The sequence below is a fragment of the Rutidosis leptorrhynchoides genome, chromosome 1, assembly GCF_046630445.1.
Source record: "Rutidosis leptorrhynchoides isolate AG116_Rl617_1_P2 chromosome 1, CSIRO_AGI_Rlap_v1, whole genome shotgun sequence".
NCBI classification, from domain to species: domain Eukaryota; kingdom Viridiplantae; phylum Streptophyta; class Magnoliopsida; order Asterales; family Asteraceae; genus Rutidosis; species Rutidosis leptorrhynchoides.
Window position 1 is genome coordinate 379,717,923 of NC_092333.1, and position 23,494 is coordinate 379,741,416.

At 33.5% G+C, this 23,494-nt stretch overlaps 1 protein-coding gene across 1 annotated transcript in view; it reads right to left on the bottom strand.

Moving 5' to 3' along the window:
* LOC139900642 (uncharacterized) overlaps window positions 1-16,911 on the bottom strand; it is a 32,062-nt gene extending 15,151 nt beyond the window's left edge. The window contains exons 1-2 of the mRNA XM_071883407.1: window positions 16,002-16,911; window positions 13,913-15,875 (exon numbers count right to left, since the gene is read on the bottom strand). Of these exons, the coding sequence (XP_071739508.1) occupies window positions 13,913-15,875; window positions 16,002-16,911 (2,873 nt within the window). The remainder of the gene's footprint in view (window positions 1-13,912; window positions 15,876-16,001) is intronic.
* Between the last annotated feature and the right edge of the window lie 6,583 nt (window positions 16,912-23,494).

Below are 23,494 nucleotides of genomic sequence, written 5' to 3' on the forward strand. Positions count from 1 at the left end.
AGTGGTCGTAGTCCCTATAAGAGATTCGTTTGACCAAAATTATGTCGCATTCATTTGAAATGTACAAAACTTGCAAAGTTTAGTTTACCAAACGGATCGACAATATGTTTAAGTTTACAAAAGTTATAAAGTATGAATGAAATAACTAGCGACATAATTAGTTTAAAATCCCAGTTGCTATAAATAGCGTAAGTATGTAGACAAAAGTTTGAATCTAAAAGTGCTATCCCTAGCGTATGCATGCATGGTTGACTCCAATCAAGTAATCAAAGAGAGCGGAAGCATGTAACAAGTAACCAAGTATGAACCTGAGAAAACATATAGAAAACTGTCAACGAAAACGTTGGTGAAATCATAGGTTTAAGTAAGTAAGTGAGTAAAAGTAAGTCGAACCACAAGATTTGCAACATTGATAAAATAATAATACATTCTAAAAGTTAATATTCACGAGCACCCAATTATCAAGGCTTAACATTCCGTCCATTGATACCCCATTAATAGTGCTAGAATAACACTGTTTCCTGAAAATATATTTCATCCGTAGACGGTAGCGAACCGTCCTAGATGAGGGTTTGTTAAACCCATATGGCCATACAACATAAGTTCACTCCTACACTTACACACTGCAAGAGTAACTAATGATAATCGAATTGAGGATTTCGTTCTAAACTCGTATGTAGAATGTTTCTTTTCCTCTACTTGTGTTCACTTAGTTTAAAAGTAATGTTTATGTTTTCTCATCCCAAATGTAAGTTCAAAAGAGTAAAAGTGGGACTATGATCTCACCTCGAGTGCACGAGTATAAAAGTACTTCACAAAGTAAACGTATGCATGATTGTTGCTTAGCCTTGACCTAAACAAGTAAGTTGTATCAATTAACCGGTTACTGTAACATCCCGCGTTTTTCCGTTAAATTTATTTTAACACCGTCTTTTTTTTTTAAATAATATCCCTCGTTATTTAATTTTAACGTCACCCGTTTACACGAGCGTTTTTAAAATATTCGTTTGGTTAATTCCCGCACCCGCTTTGAAACTCGAGGGACCAAAGTTGCAAAGGGGCCTAACTAGTGACTAGGTCAACTAGTCAAACCCCATCTCATCCATTCATTATCACCACCCACCTTCATCCTTCCCTTTCTCTCTACTTCTCATTTTTGAACACAAACCCCAACTTCATAAAATCATCATCTAAATTCGATCTAGGAAGCTTACAACAAAACAAATTACATATTTGGAATCCTCTCTTCATCCTCTACAATTTGATACCAACTTCATCTCGTTTGGGTAACATTTCTAAAACTCTAGATTTTCTCTAAATTCGTGTTTTTATACTTGAAATGGTGTTAGTTAGTGTCTATGGCTCATGTGTAACATGAATATATATTTTGTTTGCTCGATTTGTTGTTTTGAGTAACTAGTTTGAACATTTGAAATGGGTTTGCTTAATCTTGCATTTTGGAAGATTAAATGTTGTTTGATTGTTAAAGTTCATGTTTTAATTGTGTTACTAGTATCACTAGCTTCGTTTTGATGCGTAGGTTGATTAAGAAAACTTCAAACACATGATTATTGATTTTTGTGAATTTTGGTTAGGGTTTGATAGACTTTGAAATGAACTTTTGATGCGTTGAATGCTTGTTAATGTTGTTAGTAAGTGTTTAGATGCAATGTATGCTTAATTACCTTCGAAACGGCATATCGTATGTGTAAATTGGATTCCCGAATCATAAAATACGTTTTACGAACTTGAAACTTTGAAAATAAACCTTTCTTGATCAATTGACGAGTTTTCGGCTATTGTAAATGATGTTTATGATTGATGAATTGTGTTTAGTTGTATTCCTTGTAAAAATACCTTTCCGATGATATAAGACACATGTTTTGGGTGTTTGCGGGTCAAGAATTGGGTTGGAAAGAGTTTTGGTTCGCGCATACTTTGAAAAACAGAAAAGGGTCTGCCCAGATGGTGGCGCGGCGCGCCCCATCCCCGCGCGGCGCGCGAACTGGCCTGGCCAGATTCTGCTCATTATGTCCCTTTTCACGTGAAATGTTTGACTAGCTATCGACCTCCGATTCACATGAAACTTGTTCTAATATACTTGTATATGAATAACTAGCATAGAAAAATAGTCCGGGACCCGACCCGAACGTGTTGACTTTTTGGTTGACTTTGACCAAGTTTGACTTTTAGTCAAACTTAACCAAACTTTTATGCAATCGTTCTAACATGCTTTTATACATGATTCTTGTATGAAACTTGACAAATTGATTCACATGCTATATTTAATCGAGTCGTAACGAGCCATAGGACTAATTGAACACATTTCACCCGACCTTGTATCGTAACCGGTTAATTGATACAACTTACTTGTTTAGGTCAAGGCTAAGCAACTTTCATGCACACGTTTACTTTATGAAGTACTTTTATACTCGTGCACTCGAGGTGAGATCATAGTCCCACCTTTGCAAATACTTTTATACTTTAAATCGTGGGCTGAGAAACATATACTTTATATACATTTTATACGGTTTATACTTTCATACTTTGAACACAAATACGAATACAAAGAGCAAAGAAACATACGAGTTAGAACAAAAATCCTCAAGTTCAATTACCATTAGTTACACTTGTAGGGTGTGAGCGAGAATTTATGTTGTGTGGCCATACGGGTTTGACGAACCCTCGTCTGACGGATGAAACGTATTTTCGGTGTATAGTGTAGGTTCTAACACTATTATGCAGAGGTAAGATTCAGTTAAGTTTTGGTAATTGGGTGCTCGTGATACAGACAACATCTTTTGCGATGTATACGCTTGATATTCACTTTATACAAAATCTTATGGTTTACAAATAACATCTTTTGAGATGTATACTTTTTGATACAAGCCTTTCGAAAAAATACTTTTTGATACAAACACATCTTTAGAGATGTATACGCTTGATACTAAACCTTGTGATTCAAAAACATACTTTTACAAATACAATTATGATCTCACCAACGTTTTTCGTTGACAGTTTTCTACATGTTTTCTCAGGTTCATACTTGGCTACTTGATACATGCTTCCGCACTCTTTGATTGCTTGATTGGAGTCAACCATGCATGCATACGCTAGGGATAGCACTTTTGGATTCAAACTTTTGTTTACATACTTACGCTATTTATAGCAACTGTGTTTTTAAACTAATTATGTCGCAAGTTATTTCATTTATACTTTATGACTTTTGTAAACTTAGACTTGTTGTCGAACGGTTTTGTAAACTAAACTTGCAAGTCTTGTACCTTTCAAATGAATGCGACATAATTTTGGTCAAACGAGTCTCATATAGGGACTACGACCACGCAACGGGACCTAAGTTAACGGCGCCGTCAATAACGGTTTTGGTCGGGTCGTTACAAGTGGTATCAGAGCGTTGGTTGTAGGGAACTAGGATAATCATTAGTGTGTCTGACAGAGTCGTTAGGACGCATTAGTGAGTCTAGACTACAACCGAATAGTTAGCATTTGCATTCTGACATACATTTGCTATAGATAGCACTTACTTGACTACTTGTGTATTATACTTGAATCATTCTTAGGCAAACTTTTTAATGGTACCCAACCTTCATCATACGAACTCGTATTCCGCCACTTTTTGGTAACACATGTAAATTCATGATTCATACACGTATGGATGACGACGACTTCATTAGTCACACTTGTTCGGGAACTCTGTCTCCCGGATTGTTATTTGCCACCGTTTCAACTTACTATCGGTTTCCCACTGGTGTTTCTTACTATCTACTTTTTGGTGTTACTACCATCACTACTCTAGGTGAGTATCGTCATCAACATTTATCACTACGGTTGCGTACTACTCGTTATCATGACTCGTTACCCTTTTCATACCTAAATACATTTTTGTCTGACTCGAACCGCATTGACGTGAACAATCATTTATACACTTCCCTCGGGGAACGCTTCCTTAGAGTTGCAGAAATTCTTTCGATTTAATACGAGTCACGTTTGAGACGTCGTTACATTTTGTTCATTTTAGGTCTTCACGATGACACGAACTTGAATCTATAGAGTGATGTGGGAATGGAGGTATGAGTTAGCGTAATATAACAACACTCGATCAACGTGGTTATATTACGGTAAGACATACCAAAGTTCTAGTGACACGTGATGGTGGTTAGACTCGATCAACCTAAACACCACCATGAGCCATGTACATGACTTCATCTATTCATGTTTGGACATCTGAAAACTCCGAGAATATTGATAACAACCATACCGGGGACACACCTTCGATTTTTGTCGAACTATACTTATGCTTCCGAATGAATTACCGATTCCTTTCGACTTCAACCGTATGTTACACGTGAATACTATCTCGTCCTCGCACAGTCTTTTTGATTAACTACAATTTACTCGTTATGCTTACATCGGGGCGGAAACTTCTCTTGCATCACCCTCATAATTCCGGTTCAGGAAATCTTTTATTCTAAACTCTCAATGGAGAGAGAGACTCTCCACGTTATACTAGTATTCGCCTCGAGGGTGAATAGTCCCGACGAACATTTTTGGAAAACGATAAATCTTCCGCGGCGCGAATTTCTTGAGAAACTTGTTCTATCTAACGTTTTCAAGTCCTAACAAACTTTTTCAAACATACCTTACAGAAATGTACCTCATTTCAGATCGAGATTCTTGTTTCACTTCTAGATTTCGGAGTGCCTTACAAAAAGTCTCGGGACCACGCTTAAACATGAGTACAACACATCAACCACAACCCGACGGACCGAGCAAACATATGATTCAAACTTTGGAAACCATAACACGAGTTCGTGCTATCGACTTCAAATTTACTTGAGAAAAGTACTTAGTCAAATTCTCTTACTACAATAAAATTTCATTCGAGTATTAACGTCACACTTTTTGAGGACTCGGATAGCCGTGAATGTCATTTTCTTAAATTGTTGAACCGAAGTAGTTGACATGCAAACCACCGGACCCGGACTCATTCATGAGATAACCGTTATGATCGTTCAAATCCAAGAAAGGCTCAAGGCGGACCGTAGTCGCCAAAAGAGCTATGCCGATGTTAGACGTGGACCTCTCGAATTCCAAGTGGTTAAAAGCGTAACATTAAAAGTCGCACCTTAGGAAGGTGCAATCCGTTTCGGGAAACGTAGGAAGCTAAATCCGCGATACACAAAACCTTTTAAAATCCTGGGGGCGTTTCGGACCCGTTACTAGCCGTTTAGATTTTTCAACTCATTCGAGTCTCCGTACATCCCACATTCTACGTATCAAACTTAAAGACGTGCCTTGCGAAACCAGGACTTGTTACCCTCTTCGACGAACCTGCTATCGATGGTACACTCCACTTCCTAGGAGAACCGGTTGAAATTATGAATCATGAAACCAAACTTCAATCCAACGAAAAAAAAAATCCCGACCGTCGAAGTTCGTTGAAATGCCCAAGGACGTACCTTCACTTATCCGTAGAATTTACAACGCAAGATCTCGAGGAAGATTCAACAACTACTACTTCCAACTAAATTTCGGGACGAAATTTTTTTTGAGGTGTGGATATTGTAACATCCCGCATTTTTCCGTTAAATTTATTTTAACACCGTCTTTTTTTTTTAAATAATATCCCTCGTTATTTAATTTTAACGTCACCCGTTTACACGAGCGTTTTTAAAATATTCGTTTGGTTAATTCCCGCACCCGCTTTGAAACTTGAGGGACCAAAGTTGCAAAGGGGCCTAACTAGTGACTAGGTCAACTAGTCAAACCCCATCTCATCCATTCATTATCACCACCCACCTTCATCCTTCCCTTTCTCTCTACTTCTCATTTTTGAACACAAACCCCAACTTCATAAAATCATCATCTAAATTCGATCTAGGAAGCTTACAACAAAACAAATTACATATTTGGAATCCTCTCTTCATCCTCTACAATTTGATACCAACTTCATCTCGTTTGGGTAACATTTCTAAAACTCTAGATTTTCTCTAAATTCGTGTTTTTATACTTGAAATGGTGTTAGTTAGTGTCTATGGCTCGTGTGTAACATGAATATATATTTTGTTTGCTCGATTTGTTGTTTTGAGTAACTAGTTTGAACATTTGAAATGGGTTTGCTTAATCTTGCATTTTGGAAGATTAAATGTTTTTTGATTGTTAAAGTTCATGTTTTAATTGTGTTACTAGTATCACTAGCTTCGTTTTGATGCGTAGGTTGATTAAGAAAACTTCAAACACATGATTATTGATTTTTGTGAATTTTGGTTAGGGTTTGATAGACTTTGAAATGAACTTTTGATGCGTTGAATGCTTGTTAATGTTGTTAGTAAGTGTTTAGATGCAATGTATGCTTAATTACCTTCGAAACGGCATATCGTATGTGTAAATTGGATTCCCGAATCATAAAATACGTTTTACGAACTTGAAACTTTGAAAATAAACCTTTCTTGATCAATTGACGAGTTTTCGGCTATTGTAAATGATGTTTGTGATTGATGAATTGTGTTTAGTTGTATTCCTTGTAAAAATACCTTTCCGATGATATAAGACACATGTTTTGGGTGTTTGCGGGTCAAGAATTGGGTTGGAAAGAGTTTTGGTTCGCGCATACTTTGAAAAACAGAAAAGGGTCTGCCCAGATGGTGGCGCGGCGCGCCCCATCCCCGCGCGGCGCGCGAACTGGCCTGGCCAGATTCTGCTCATTATGTCCCTTTTCACGTGAAATGTTTGACTAGCTATCGACCTCCGATTCACATGAAACTTGTTCTAATATACTTGTATATGAATAACTAGCATAGAAAAATAGTCCGGGACCCGACCCGAACGTGTTGACTTTTTCGTTGACTTTGACCAAGTTTGACTTTTAGTCAAACTTAACCAAACTTTTATGCAATCGTTCTAACATGCTTTTATACGTGATTCTTGTATGAAACTTGACAAATTGATTCACATGCTATATTTAATCGAGTCGTAACGAGCCATAGGACTAATTGAACACATTTCACCCGACCTTGTATCGTAACCGGTTAATTGATACAACTTACTTGTTTAGGTCAAGGCTAAGCAACTTTCATGCACACGTTTACTTTGTGAAGTACTTTTATACTCGTGCACTCGAGGTGAGATCATAGTCCCACCTTTACAAATACTTTTATACTTTAAATCGTGGGCTGAGAAACATATACTTTATATACATTTTATACGGTTTATACTTTCATACTTTGAACACAAATACGAATACAAAGAGCAAAGAAACATACGAGTTAGAACAAAAATCCTCAAGTTCAATTACCATTAGTTACACTTGTAGGGTGTGAGCGAGAATTTATGTTGTGTGGCCATACGGGTTTGACGAACCCTCGTCTGACGGATGAAACGTATTTTCGGTGTATAGTGTAGGTTCTAACACTATTATGCAGAGGTAAGATTCAGTTAAGTTTTGGTAATTGGGTGCTCGTGATACAGACAACATCTTTTGTGATGTATACGCTTGATATTCACTTTATACAAAATCTTATGGTTTACAAATAACATCTTTTGAGATGTATACTTTTTGATACAAGCCTTTCGAAAAAATACTTTTTGATACAAACACATCTTTAGAGATGTATACGCTTGATACTAAACCTTGTGATTCAAAAACATACTTTTACAAATACATTTATGATCTCACCAACGTTTTTCGTTGACAGTTTTCTACATGTTTTCTCAGGTTCATACTTGGCTACTTGATACATGCTTCCGCACTCTTTGATTGCTTGATTGGAGTCAACCATGCATGCATACGCTAGGGATAGCACTTTTGGATTCAAACTTTTGTTTACTTACTTACGCTATTTATAGCAACTGTGTTTTTAAACTAATTATGTCGCAAGTTATTTCATTTATACTTTATGACTTTTGTAAACTTAGACTTGTTGTCGAACGGTTTTGTAAACTAAACTTGCAAGTCTTGTACCTTTCAAATGAATGCGACATAATTTTGGTCAAACGAGTCTCATATAGGGACTACGACCAAGCAACGGGACCTAAGTTAACGGCGCCGTCAATAACGGTTTTGGTCGGGTCGTTACAGTTACGACTCAAGGTCGGGAGAAATGTGTTCAATTATTCTTATGGCTCGTTACGACTCGATTATATAGCATGTGAATCACGTTGTCAAGTTTCATGCAAGAAACAAGTATAAAAGAAGATTAGAAGGATTGCATAAGTGTTTGGTTAAGTTTGACTAAAAGTCAAACTTTAGTCAAAGTCAACGAAAAAGTCAACGTGTTCGGGTCGGGTCTCGGACAATTTTTCTAAGCTTAGAATCCATATATAAGCATGTTGGCCAAGTTTCATGTCAATCGGAGTTGCGTAGCATAGTTAGATTTTTACAAAAATTGGAAATTTTGGACAGCCACATTTCCACGCTTTAAACCGCGCCGTGGCTAGAGGAGCCGCGCCGCGGCTTAACACTAGTCAGGATACCTGTGCAGTTTTAAATGTAGGCTCGAACCAAACTTCAAACAAACGTAACTTTTGACTCGTTAACATTCAAAACACGTATCTTATATCGTTGGAAAGGTAATTTAAAGAGGAACACAACTAAACACATTTCATGAATCAAATCCATCATTAACAACAATGAAAACCTCATCAAATGTTCATTAAACGTTCAAAATCAAAGTTTCAAGTTCACAAAACGCATTTCTTGACTCGGGAAACCAATTTACACATACGATATGCCGTTTTTAAGGTAATGAAATATACAATACAACTAATCACTAACTAATAACATTTCATGCCATTCAAAGCATCAAAAGTTCGTTTTAAGTCTATCAAACCCTAACCAAAATTCACAAAAATCAATAATCATGTTCTTGAAGTTTTCTTAATCAACCTACACATCAAAATGAAGCTAGTGATACCAGTAACACAATTAAAACATGAACTTTAATCATTTAACAACATTCAATCACCCAAAACACAAGATTAAGCAACCCATTTCAAATGTTCAAACTAGTTACTCAAAACAACAAATCGAGCAAACAAAACATATATTCATGTTATACACGAGCCATAGACACTAACTAACATCATTTCAAGTATATAAAACGAATTTAGAGAAAATTTAGTGTTTTTAGAAAGTTACCCAAACTTGATGAAATTGGTACCAAAATGTAGAGGATGAAGAGAGGATCACTAAAATGTAATTTGTTTTGATGTTTGCTTCTTAATTCGGATTTAGATGATGATTTAGTGAAATGGGTGTTTTAAGTTCAAAGATGGAAGAGAGAAAAGAAGGTAGGAGGAGAAGTGAGAATGAATGGATGAGGATGGTGGGAGGTGGTTGACTTAGTCAACCACTAGTTACCATTTTGCTCACTTGACAACATTAGTCCCTCGAGTTTGAAAGCGGGTGCGTGAATTAACCAAACGAATATTTTAAAAACGCTCGAGTAACGAGTGATGTTATAATTAAATAATGGGGATATTATGAACGTTAGTCAACGGAAACTACGAATTTAAATAATGAAAGATATTATTAAAAAAAAGACAGTGTTAAAAATAAATTTAACGGAAAAATGCGGGATGTTACAGCAGATTCCTCTGGTGGAAGTTGGAAAAGGAGAATAATTGTTGCGATATTAAGGATGAGGACAAGGATCAGAACTGGATTAAGCATTTTCAGAACCTTTTGGAGGTATGAACTAAGAAAGAAAGTATAGGAATGGTGAGAATAATGGAACGGAAGAGCTTAATTTATAATGAAAATATCAAACAGAGTAATCAAGGCAGATTACCGTATTTAATTTTCGAGATCTTAATTTTCTTACTCGCCGAAGAATCAAATCTTTTAGATTTAGAACATTTTCTTTAATCCCTTGAATTCCGGAAATCCACCGTGTCTACGTCAAAAGTTAAATCTCTATCTCGATCTATTATGACAGCTTCACTCGAGTACTCGAATCATTTTATCTATATTAACCAACAATGATAAAACTCTATTTATCAGATCATATTCGTCAGAAAAACATTCTTATTGTTAGCCATGACGACCTCACTCAAATTTCGGGACGAAATTTCTTTAATTGGTAGGTACTGTGATGACCCGGCAATTTCCGACCAAATTTAAACTTCATCTTATTATAATTTCGACACGATAAACAAAGTCTGTTATGTTGAGTCTCGAAAACTTTGGAACAGCTCTATGAATGCATTTACCCTTTTGACCATTCTCGATGATTCACGAACAATTGTTTGTAACTAAATATATAGATATAAATATAAATACAAGTACACATAGATATTAATATGAATTGATGAGAATACACTCCAAACAATTGGAATTAATAATGTAAAAATAAAACACAGAATAAATAAGTTACTATTAATATATATATATATATATATATATATATATATATATATATATATATATATATATATATACATGAATACTGAACATAAATAATATTATATGTGTTGTAAATTATAAATATTAAATACTTAATATAATTAGTAACTAGGATAAAATTTATAAATTGTAATATATTAAATTACAAATTTTGAATAATTGTTATATTAAGATTATTATCATTACTTTTATTATTATTAATATTAATATTAATATTAATAATTGTATTATTAATATTGTTACCTCTAGTATAAAATATATAAAAATTAATAAGTACATGTAATTATATCATCATTATTATTATTTATAACATTAAGAGTAATATTGTTATTGCTATAATTATTAATTGATAAGGTTAGTTATAATATATATATATATATACAATTATATAAACACAGTTATATACAAATATTAATAATACAGTTAAATAAAAAATAATTATACAGATAAATCTATACACAGTGATATATAAATACAAATACAGATTTATATGTATGCAATTAGATATATACGGCTTATTATATGCATATAAATACAGAAAAATTGGTATTCTATTTTCAATCACTTTCCAATCTGTAGCTGATTGAATTCTTGTCAAATTGGTCGTACGAATCTGTGATAAATCACGAGTGTAATTCCAAAAAGCTGTTGAACGTCTCATCTCTCTTTATTTATTTTATTTATTTTTGTACCTGTTAGAAAAATTGGGTGACGATTGAAGTTGCTATAAAACGAGTAAATAATTCAGAGTAATTACCACAATCATTAGACTTCGTATCCTTATCATCAATAATCACGTACATCCTCTGTTTTGATAAAAAAAAAAAATAATGATCAAGGAAACACGCGATGAACTCTGTTCTTCTAACTTTTCAGCCAAAATCAGATTTTGAGTGAATTTTAAAAATGTATAAATGCTATAATGTTGGAAATCTTCCACTAAAACTATCTGGTAAGTTTCAATTACCAATTTTCTATGATGAATCTTAATTTTCAAGTCAAAGTTTTGAAATTAAAAAGTCAACTTGTGTTCTTGAGTCAAATTCGATTTTTCTGTTTTGATATGAGTTTAATTGATGTTTCCAATAGATTCTAGTATTGATTTTTAATATGTTTCGTATTATAAATTTGGTCTAAAACATTATCAATTTGTGAATCGATTTTTTTTAAAGGGCCGTCGTGACAGCAGCTCTTATGTTGTTACTATATTTTCTTTTAAAATAAACACTGGATATTCAATCGCTATTATTACTTTGATGTTTTAAATTTTTTGTTTTTTGTTTTTGTGAATGATAACCTGTAATCGATATTCAAGTTTAAAAAGAAGAAGATGAACCAATATAAATAACGGGTTCTGTAAATTGAAATATTTATGTTCTTTATCTGTTTAAATTGATTACAGAACCTAATAAATTTCATTTATATATTAGTTAAATGTTTTAAAACAAGTTTAATGATTTATTGAACACCAAACCATTTCTGTCGAATTGATGTGTGAAGGGGGAAGAAGATGGAGAAAACAGAAAACATATTAAATGAAATTAAATCGGACAATATAACAGAAAAATAAGTTTAGCTGGATGGTTATGTTATGGTGTCGGGTTTCGAGAGGTCTCGGGTTCGATCCCTACTTGGTGCAAGTCTTTTTTGAAAATGAACTCCTAAGGTTGCTTTACATATTAAAACTCATTATTATTATTATTAATTATTATTACTATAATTATTATTATTGTCATTGATATTATTGTTATTATTAGTATTCGAACACTTATTATTTTTTATTAACATATTTGTATGTATTAAAACCATTATCATTATTACTAACATTATTAATGTATTTATTATTATAAATTTTGTCATTTAGGTATTAGTAGTATTATGATCATAGTTACAAATAAGAATATTGTTATTATTATCATTGTTATTATTATATTTGTTCTAACGACTAATATATGTATTATCATGAGAACATAAATACTATGATTAAAATTAGTATTAGTATCACCTCTAGTACTATTATTATTATTATTATTATTAGTAACGTAAGTATTATTATAAATACTATCATTATTATTAATACTATAATCATTAGCATTATTATTATTAAACTTATTATTATTATTATTATTACTATTATTATTATTATTATTATTATTATTATTAAAATTATTATTTTGCTATCGCCCAAATAATCAATATTATCATAAATAGATACTTTTATATAAAAATACATTACGCTATATTTTTATTATTAAAGAGATATTAGTTAAGCTATATCAATTATTATACAAATATATATATATATATTAAAACTCAATATACAGTTTTTATTTTTAATGATAAGTAATAGTTAAATAAAACATACAAACTAAATATATTAAATTTATCGAAATAACATATAGTATAACAAGTATATTATTAATAACAAAATATATATAATTGCTCAATTACGATTATATGTTTTAATATATATATATATATATATATATATATATATATATATATATATATATACAAATGATATAGGTTCGTGAATTCGAGGCCAACCCTGCATTGTTCAATATAGTCATATGTATTTTTACTACAAAATATATTAGGTGAGTTTCATTTGCCTTTTTACCCTTTATATTTTTGGACTGAGAATACATGCGCAATTTTTTATAAATGTTTTACGAAATAGACACAAGTGATCAAAAACTACATTATATGGTTGGATTATTAAACCGAATGTCGCCCTTCAAGTCTGGTAACCTAAGAATTTAGGGAAATGGCCCCTGATTGACGCGAATCCTAAAGATAGATCTATGGACCTTGACAAGTCCCATTCGGGGTACGAATGCTTTAGTACTTCGAGATTATTATACAGACGAGAGGTACTATTTTGGGGATATTCTATGCATTAAGTTAACGTCGGTTACCAGGTGTTCAATCCATATGAATGAATTTTATCTCTATGCAGTTTGCGAAATGCCTGATATGAGATGTATATTTATGGAAAAATTGAAATCTTGTGGTCTATTAAAATAATGGAAATGATTATTTATGTTAAACTATTAAAATGATGGAAATGATTATTTATGTTAAACTAATGAACTCACTAACCTTTTGGTTGACACTTTAAAGCATGTTTATTCTCAGGTACGAAATAAAACTTCCCTGTGCATTTGCTCATATTAGAGATATTACTTGGAGTCATTCATGACATATTTCAAAAGATGTTGCATTCGAGTCATTGAGTTCATCAAGATTATTATTAGGTCAATTATATTTGGATATATTATGAAATGGTATGCATGTCTGTCAACTGTCGATGTAATGAAAGTTTGTCTTTTAAAAACGAATGCAATGTTTGTAAAATGTATCATATAGAGGTCAAGTACCTCGCGATGTAATCAACTATTGCGAATCGTTTATAATCGATATGGATTTCATCCAGATGGATTAGGACGGGTCGTTAGACCAAAACCGTGCAACATAGTAAGCAAAAACCTCCAATCCACCGTGTCATAATCTTTTTGAATGTCCACCTTAAAAGCACATCGAGGAACCCCTCTATCCAGATGATAATTCTTCATTATCTCTTGTGTAATAAGAATATTATCAGTAATTCGTCTGCTCGGAACAAAGGTTGATTGGTTATCGCTAACAATGTCATTCAGAGAGCCCTTTATCCTAGCTGTAATGATTTTACTGATGCACTTATAAATAACATTACAACATGAGATAGGGCTATAATCATTTACCATACTAGGAGTCTCTACTTTCGGCAACATAGCTAGCACTGTATGGTTGATTTTTGTCAACAATTGGCCATTTCTAAAGAAATCCATAACCGCCTTACACACATCCTGACCCACAATATCCCATGCTTTCTTAAAGAAAGCCGACGAGTAACCATCCGTTCCTGGCGACTTATCCTCTCCAATATCAAAAATGGTAGCTTTGACCTCCTCTTCTGTAATAGGCCTAACCATAACATTCTCTTTAGAACTCGACAGCTTATTTAAAAATAAATCTTCTAGGTTATCTAGAGGCACACACTGTTGGTCAGTACCAAGAAAGCTCATATAGTGTTGAACAAAACAATCAACAACTCCACTCCCTTCTATTAAAATCCCATTACGATCCATAATAGCGTTGATACGACTTCTGTTTGCTCGACCTTTAATAACTTTATAGAAGTAACTTGTATTGCTATCACCCGCTTTTAACCATTGAATCTTTAATTTTTGCTTAAGAAATCTCTCTTCATCCCAAACCGCATCATTATATTCTTTTAATTTATCAGCTTCGGCTTCTCGGATAACACGAGACTCTGGATCTTTATCAAGCTCCATTTGAAGTTTATCAAGCTCACTACGAAGCCTTTTCACAGTAGCATGTATATGACCTTTCTCCCACATGAGTTTACGCATCAGCTTCTTTAAACCCCTTAACTTTTTTACAAGACAAAACATAGAATAACCTTCGATATCAACATTCCAGCCAGCATGGACAGCAGCTTTAAAACCCTCCTGGTCCGTAATATAGTTACTAAATCTAAACATATTCGGCTTATTTTGAGTATGACCAGGAATTTCCAGAATAGAAGGACAATGATCTGAAATTCGGTATGGTTGGAATAAGGCATACGCGTTAACAAAACCTGACAGAAAAGCATCATTACCCAACACACGATCAATTTTCTTCAAAATACCCGACTTTGCATGGGGTTTTTGGTTCCATGTAAATTGCATTCCCATGTTGTTAATATCACTAGCCTGAATATTATTTAGACAGTTCATAAACTCACGCATGGCCAACGTCATACATGAACCCACTGCCGTCGATTCATCTATGCTTAATGAAACATTAAAATCTCCAAGAAGATCCCATGGATGATTTCCTATAAAATTAGCATGCATCTCCAAATCCCTCCATAATATTCTTTTTCGAATATAATAATTGTCCGCGTAGACAAAAGAAATAAAGAATTGTGTACCATCATTAACCACCCTAATCTTGCAATGAGTAACTTGGTCGGTAACCGCAAGGACCGTCACTTGAACAATAGCAGGATCCCAACCCCAAAAAATGTGTGTTCCACCATCACATACATTACTATTTGACGTCCAATCCCAAGAATGAAATACCCTGTCACCTATTCTTTTCAACTTATTTAACGAAACACGAGACTCCAAAATTGCACAAATACATAAGTTATTACTCGTAATAACATCACGAACCTCATTTTGTTTAGGGAAGATGTTCAAACCCCTTATGTTCCATAATGCTATACTAAACATTATGACCATCTTCACAGGGAGTGCTTGACCCTTATAGCGATCACCGTTACCCCCTTGGTCTTCCTCGACATCACTTTCCTCATCAACTAGGTCCCCTACTGTCACATTATTCCCCTTTGCATGATCTCCAATTTTCATAGGTGGTTCCTGTTGCACATCCGGATCATCTTCAGGATTTAATTTCTAAAGAGCACTAAACATATTGACTTTTTTGACACCACTGGTACTTGGCTTATTAGTGTCCATGTCATTCATTTTTTTTGTTATCCTTCCTTACTGGCCTATATACAAACTTGACTCTTTTTCACCACCCATATTCCCTTCAGCATTTGGCTTGGTCCCAATAGTTACCCCTTTTGCTTTCTTTTTAGTCACTTGTTTAAAACCATTAGTATTGTCCATCGGTTTTGTTTCTTTAATAGGAATAACTTTAGGACAGTTTGATTCAAGGTGTCCAAACACCTCGCAATAAGCACACCTAGGAGGACGCCATTCATATTCAATCTTTACTTCATCCTTAGCTTGAGTCTTCCCATCTAAACTAGGAGTTGCAACTACCAACGATTCTTTTAGCTCTTGTTTAGCATGAACCTCTATTAATGCTCTTGCATAATTAGGCCTACCCCACGAGTCCATACACATTGTGCTCGTGTATGAATCCAACATCATAGGTTTCCCAATTCTAGATGCTATGCAACTTAGACCATCCTCAGTGAAACCCGACAACGATACATCATGTATCTTCACCCACACGGGAACTTTTGAAAGATCCTCTTTCGTTAATGAAGCTTTTGGCATCCATTTGTTCAAAATCATAGGAATTGTTCTAATAATCCGTGGACCATTCTCCATTACATCCAACATCCCTTGTTCAGTGGTGAATTTAAAGAAGAAGAATCCCTTCAAATTCATCATGATTTTCTCTAACCCATACTTCCCCCAAACATTCCTCACATAGTTCTGAACAACAGGAAACGCAACCCTATTCCCCAAAAAATATCCATATAAGGTGTGACCATACCTCTCAGATGCTTCCCGAACCGATGCCAATGGAATAGCTACATCAACACCCTCTTCAAGATCAGAACTTGGTTCAACATACCTGAAGTTAACCATACTTTTAATTTTGGGTTCAGACACCACATCATGATACGATCCCTTCCTTTGTTGAACCTCTTGCTCGACCAACTTATCCCCAAGCATTTGGTTCGAGTTAGAGTTACCACCATTCTCAGCCTTCGCTGCAGAATTCTTCTTCTGATCATGTTGGATATTCAAATCTGTCTCATTTACCCTCATTAGAATCCACAGAGTGGATACTCATCTTATCATCATAGGTATCCTTCACCAAATCGATCGGGTTGCCATCGATATTCATGTAAACCTCCGAATTCTTTGTATTTGATCCATGATCCCTATTCTGATCTTCCTCTAAAACAACTCTCGGAGTATGTTTAGACGTGGCCTCATCATTCTCACTTGTTTCACTTGAGTCTGTTTCAACAACCTTCTCTTCAATCGTCCTATTTCTCAAAACCCTAGAATTCGTTTGCTGAGAACCCTTATTCTTTTTCCCTGCAGAACTCTTTCCCATTGGAGAATACTATCCAAACTATACAGATTAATCGTTGCGGATTGATCACTGAAAACATATGAAAAAATTATCAGGTAAGCCGTCGCCCGAAGTTAGCAGAGCATCTAGGATTTTTCACACACGTGTCCGTTTTGTTTTCCTCTCACCTTCTAACTAACAATGTGCATACATATTAACACATGATAATTTTGAAATAGAAACAAACACAAAAAGCAATATTAATAAGTAGAAAAAAAAAACTATAATTACTAAAACATAAAACATGCAAGAAAAAAGAAGGAAGATGGCCGAACGTAGGGGTGGTCAGTATTTGATTTGAAACCGTAGAACCCGAAAACCAAACCGGAAAAAAATCAAACCGAATTTGTAAAACGATTTTCGGATCGAGTCAAACCGAAACCGAATTTGAATTCGGTTTTCGGTTCGGTTTTCGGTTTTGAAAATTCTGAATTCGGTTTAACCGAAAACCGAATTCAAAATTTTTAAATATTTAATTTGTATATTTATGTTTTAATGTCATTATAATTTGGGATCAAATCATCAATATTTATGATATAAATAACTAAGACATCAGTAACGCCACAATTAAACTACTATCGTTCTCAGTTTTTTCATAATATTCGGTTTTAACCTAAAACCGAACCGAATCCGAATTCGAATTCGGTTATCGGTTCGGTTCGGGTTTTAAATTTGAATTCGGTTTTCGATTTTGCCCAAAAAAATTTCAAAATCGAATAAACCGAACCGATGAACACCCTAGCCCAAGGGGTGGGGCAAGTGAATGATTTTGAATAGGGATGATCAAAATTACCGAAATACCGAAACCGAATCGGTACTTGTACCAAAAACGGTACCGATCGGTATTCGGTATCGGTTTCGGTTCCTTGAATTTGGCATTTTCGGTTTCGGTAAGGTACCTGTGTTTTTTTTCGAGAAATCGATATTGGTACCGAATTTATTGATTTTTAGGTAATAGCTTATATGGGTACCAAATTTATTGATTTGACCCAGTAGGTACGATACCGAATAGTGAAAACTACATCTTATTATTGTTTTAACATATATTTGATTATACTAAAGTACCGAATAGTGAAAAATATATAAAAATATCGAATACCGAATAACATATAATACGAATAGTGATAATTATATAAAAAATAAATTTTTCGGTACCATAAGGAACAATACCGAAAATACCCGTACCGATTTTTGCTATCGGTACTGTAACAACCCGACTTTTTCCGTTAAAAACTTAACAACTGTCTGTTAAATTCAACGTTTTTCAACGCTAAATTTTTTTTTAAAAAAATATATATATATATATATATATTATTACATAAGTTTTATAGGTGTTAAATAAAACACTACAATTAGTGTAACCAGAAAAAAAATAATAAATAAATAAAATAATAATAAAATAAAATAATTTTTTTTCAGAGAACGAAACGTATGAGTACTTAATATAAATATTATATTTTACAATAATTGAGTTCTAAAATCATTTTAATTAATTAGTATACTCTTAAATTAAACTCGGGGAATTATTTTAAACACTTATATTTTCAATAAAAGACATATATTATTTAGTTTAAAAATATATTAAATAAGTATTTATGAAAAACACCAACTAGGTACGATGTCTAGAATTTAAAAGGTTTCGAACAATATATATGTAAATGTATTTTATAAATATAAAAATTTACCAATTATTGAATCATATTAAAATAAAATACATTGGGTTTTAGATATCGGATAAAAATTTAATTATAACCCGTGATTACATAGTAATACTCGTGTTTAATTATTATACCCGTGACTTCACATTATTACGTCCGTGATATCAATAATTGAGATAGATTTATCACCTGTGACTCTTTATCCCATCTATATTATTAAACCTAATTCATTTCATCTAACACACACGTACATAGACTCTCTCCTTAAAATACCCATTACTATTTATCATCATCATCGATCTTCTTTCCTTATAAACACCTTCAAGAAATCACTTGATCATAAAATCGTTTACATATTCGGACTCCTCTCGAAGAGCTCTACTCAGCCATACCAACAATTTCTTGATTTGTGTAAGTTTTAAAAACTCTAATTTTCTAGTTTTCATATTTTTGTTACATATTAGGGTAGATATAGTGTCTAGTGCTCAAGTCCTTGTATGTATGCATGATATTGTTCGTTAATTTGATCATTTGTTGACTTGTTGATGAATCACGAATTTGAATGGTATGCTACTGATATGAACATGATATTTTCAGTTTATGAAATACTTATAAATGAAATCCTTGTGAAAAACTATTAATTTTAGGCTCAAGAATCACTTGATTTCGTTTAGAATTGCTTCCGGTATGATTAATTGAAGTTTAACATGATATTACATGAAATCCGAATTGTTTTGCCATGTTTCTGAAATTTTGACTTTGTTATCTGTAAATATAAGTATGTAGATGGATTACTATTGAAAAACTACTAATTTTAGGCTCAAGAATCAATTGATTTCGTTATCGTATGCTCCCGATATGTTAAATTGAAGTTTTCATGTGATCTTGCTATGAATCCGAATTTTCTGAGATGAATGCTTTATGATTAAGTTTGTGAACTGATATTAGATGTATAGATAATTGAAAAACACCCAAGATAGACTTAAGATTCATGTTAATCGGATATGTATAGCCCTCGTTATGGTTAATTAAAGGTTTGTGATTTTGATGCTTAAAAATTTATTTCGGTTTAAAAATTCGTAATTGAAACTGTGAATCTGGGAAAGTATGCTATATATTCAGGTCCGGAGAGGTATATAGTTGTATTGCTTGCGAAAAAAAAAACATTTGGTTTTCATTTAGATATTGTCCAATTCCGATAAAAGAGTCAAAATCTATGGCCAAATCAAAGTTAGAATTTTATATTATTTAAAACCGGACAGAACAGTTTCATTGGGATGCGTGCGACCTGTTCTCAGAATTCTGGGTTCACGGTTGCGTGCGTATCGAAAAATTAATAAGTTTAGACTCCAGAAACGCGTCATTTGGATACTTTTTGGATTTGATATGATTTTTCAAAGTTTATACATGAGTACCGAAACGATTCAGCATTAAAGCCTGGTACGTTTTTAGTCACTGCGAGCTTTCTGTTTAGGGTTAGAGGTTGTGCTTCGGATATGTTATAGTCGACTAAATTTCGGAGATTTTGGCGCGTATTTCAAGTCAAATGGACCTGTACTTATTTTTATAAAAATTCTGGAAGTTGACTACATTATTTAAGCTAAATAATATGTGCAATTGACTTTGTTTGACCAAATGGGTTTAATGGGCCAAAATGGGTAACGATCAGTGTAGAAAAGTCCCAAACGTCGATTTAAGTAAGTTTAAAGGTTGTGGTGTTTAAAAAATAAGTTGTGGCATGTTTTGGTCAAAATGGGTGTTTATGACCCATTTGGGTCATACGAGCCTACTTTGACCCATATGCGAAATTTTGAGAACCAAAGGTATGTAACACATCCCGTATATTGATTTAAGTATGTTTGCAAGTTTTGGTGCTTTAAAAATGAGTTTGGGTCAAATTTGGTTTAAAGAAAGTTTTATGACTCATTCGGGTCAAACGTGCATAAATTGACCCATATGCATAATTTTGGAAAACGAAAGTCACCAACACATCTAAAATGTCATTTTTGAGCTGTGATAAAAATTTGGTTAAGTCAGGTCAGCCGGATTCAAATTTGAATCGTCAACCGAAAATTTTAGCATTTTTACAAAATTGTCAAAATGACTCTCGGACTTACTTTGAGGACTCGCAAGTTGAAATCAGTTAAGTTTAGATAAAAACTATTATTTAGTATTGAAAGTATTTGCGACAAGCTTTAAAACGATATATTATTTGTATAATTTTGTTGAGTTTAAACAGATATAAAACAAGCGAGAAAATGGGCAATCGTTGCTGATTTTGAACACTTAACAAAAATTTTATCAGCATTTTATGTTTCGGGAGACTGTTTTCGCGAGGTCATAACTTTAAAACCGTAACTCCATTTTTGTCAAATAAACTGTCTATAGAAAGGTGGGATGACATACTTTCCAATGGTCATGACCTAAGGTATTATATCAAATTTGGTGGGACCCGCAATCAGCTGCAAAATACTAAAAAATACATATATGTAAATAATCTAAATTTTTCTAAGTAAAAATGAATAACTTAAGTTTGACCTATGTTTGACTACTTGATCAACTTGTGTAATTTTATGCGGTTGTTGACTTGTGTTAATCATGTTGACTGTGTTTGACTTGCGTTTGACTTACATTTGACTTACTTTGACTTGCGTTGACTTTTGTTGACTTTTGCTAAATTTTGATAAATTTATGAGTCGGACTTGAGCAATAGGACTATACGAACCCTATGACCTGACCTAGCTTGTTAGACATTTATTAACCAACATATATTCTTTAGGATGAGGTCTACGGTTACTTGCATTCCGAGTATTGGTTACATCTACGTGAATTGTTTATTGGGCTACAAAGGTGAGTTTCATTTGCTCCCTTTTTAATTGTTTTTGCAATATATATTTTTGGGCTGAGAATACATGCGCTGCTTTTATAAATGTTTACAAAATAGACACAAGTACTTAAAAATATATTCTACGTTGAGTTGTACCGCTGGCATACTTCCCTGTAGTTTGGTAACTACTATTTACATGGGTATTGTAAACGCGAATCCTGTTGATAGATCTATCGGGCCTGACAACCCCAACCGGACTGGACGACCAGTATTCAACGGTTGCACAGTACTTCGTTTCGGTAACTACACTTGGTACGGTGTAGTGAGATTTCATAATAAAGGGAATATGCGACGTTGATTAAATGTTAAGTATGGTTACCAAGTGCTCAACTACTTAGAATGCTTTACATACACTTGCGAGTGTATTATGTTTATGATTATGAAATCTTGTGGTCTATTGAAACTATTGATAATGGTTGTTACGATAAACCTATGAACTCACCAACCTTTTGGTTGACACTTTTAGCATGTTTAATTCTCAGGTCTTTCAAAAGTGTTTCCGCTGTTTGCTTGCTATTTGCTCAAGGTGCTGCATGGAGTCTTTTATGCCATATTTTCAAAAAGACATTGCATTCAAATATTAATGTTATAATCTGTTATTAAATAAATTGATGATTTAGTCATTTTGTATAAGTTGTCATATATATTTGGGATATGTCTATATTTTGGTAAACTTTCTATGTATAGAAAGTATGTTTTTTTTTAAATGAATGCAATGTTTTATCAAAACGTATCATATAGAGGTCGAAACCTCGCTGTGGGACCGTAGATAACGTACCGCGTCAATAGCGATTTTGGCGGGTCGTTAGAGATGGTATCAGAGCGGTGGTTCTAGGGAATTAGATGCATTAGTGTGTCTGACCTGGACCATTAGGATACATTAGTGATCTAGTCTAGAACCGTGTCGTTATACTTATATGTGATTATGTGCATATTCTGACTTTAATATAACATTATTACTACTATCGGTGAAAGTATTTCTCCTTTCGATTTCAAGACTTTTCCTGCTCATACGAGTTCATTTTAACGCCCCGATTAGTGAAGCCAGGAAGCGTCATTCAGGACTTTCGAAATTCCCGACATTCCTACGTGAGTTATCATTTGTGATATATTATGTGCTTATGTGCTTCGATTAAGAAATTCTGAACATCTCGATTTGTGAACCGAAAGGCATCATTTTCGACGTACAAAGATTCTTCATATTTCCAAGACATTCTTATGACGTTCCCTTTCAATATTATCAATTATAATATTATATTCTCGTACTATTTTTAGTGCACCTTTTTTTTTTTTTTTGAAATCATTTTGATTTATAAATTCTGGAAAATGACACTTGAGTTTTATATCCATAAATATTCTGGAGTAATGTTGGAATAGAAGCATGAGTTAGTGCAATATGATGACAGTTGATCGCGTGATTATATTACAGTAAGTCATGCGGAAGTTCTAATGGAACGTGATGGTGGTAAAGTTTGATCAATCTTACCCTTACCATGTATCATGTTACATGACTCCTTTATTTTCTCTGCTGACATCTGAATATACTAAGACTCTATATGTGACATCATTTGAAGTCACATATGATTTTTCGTATTTGTCATATCATACTTGTACTCCGAACAGTTCATC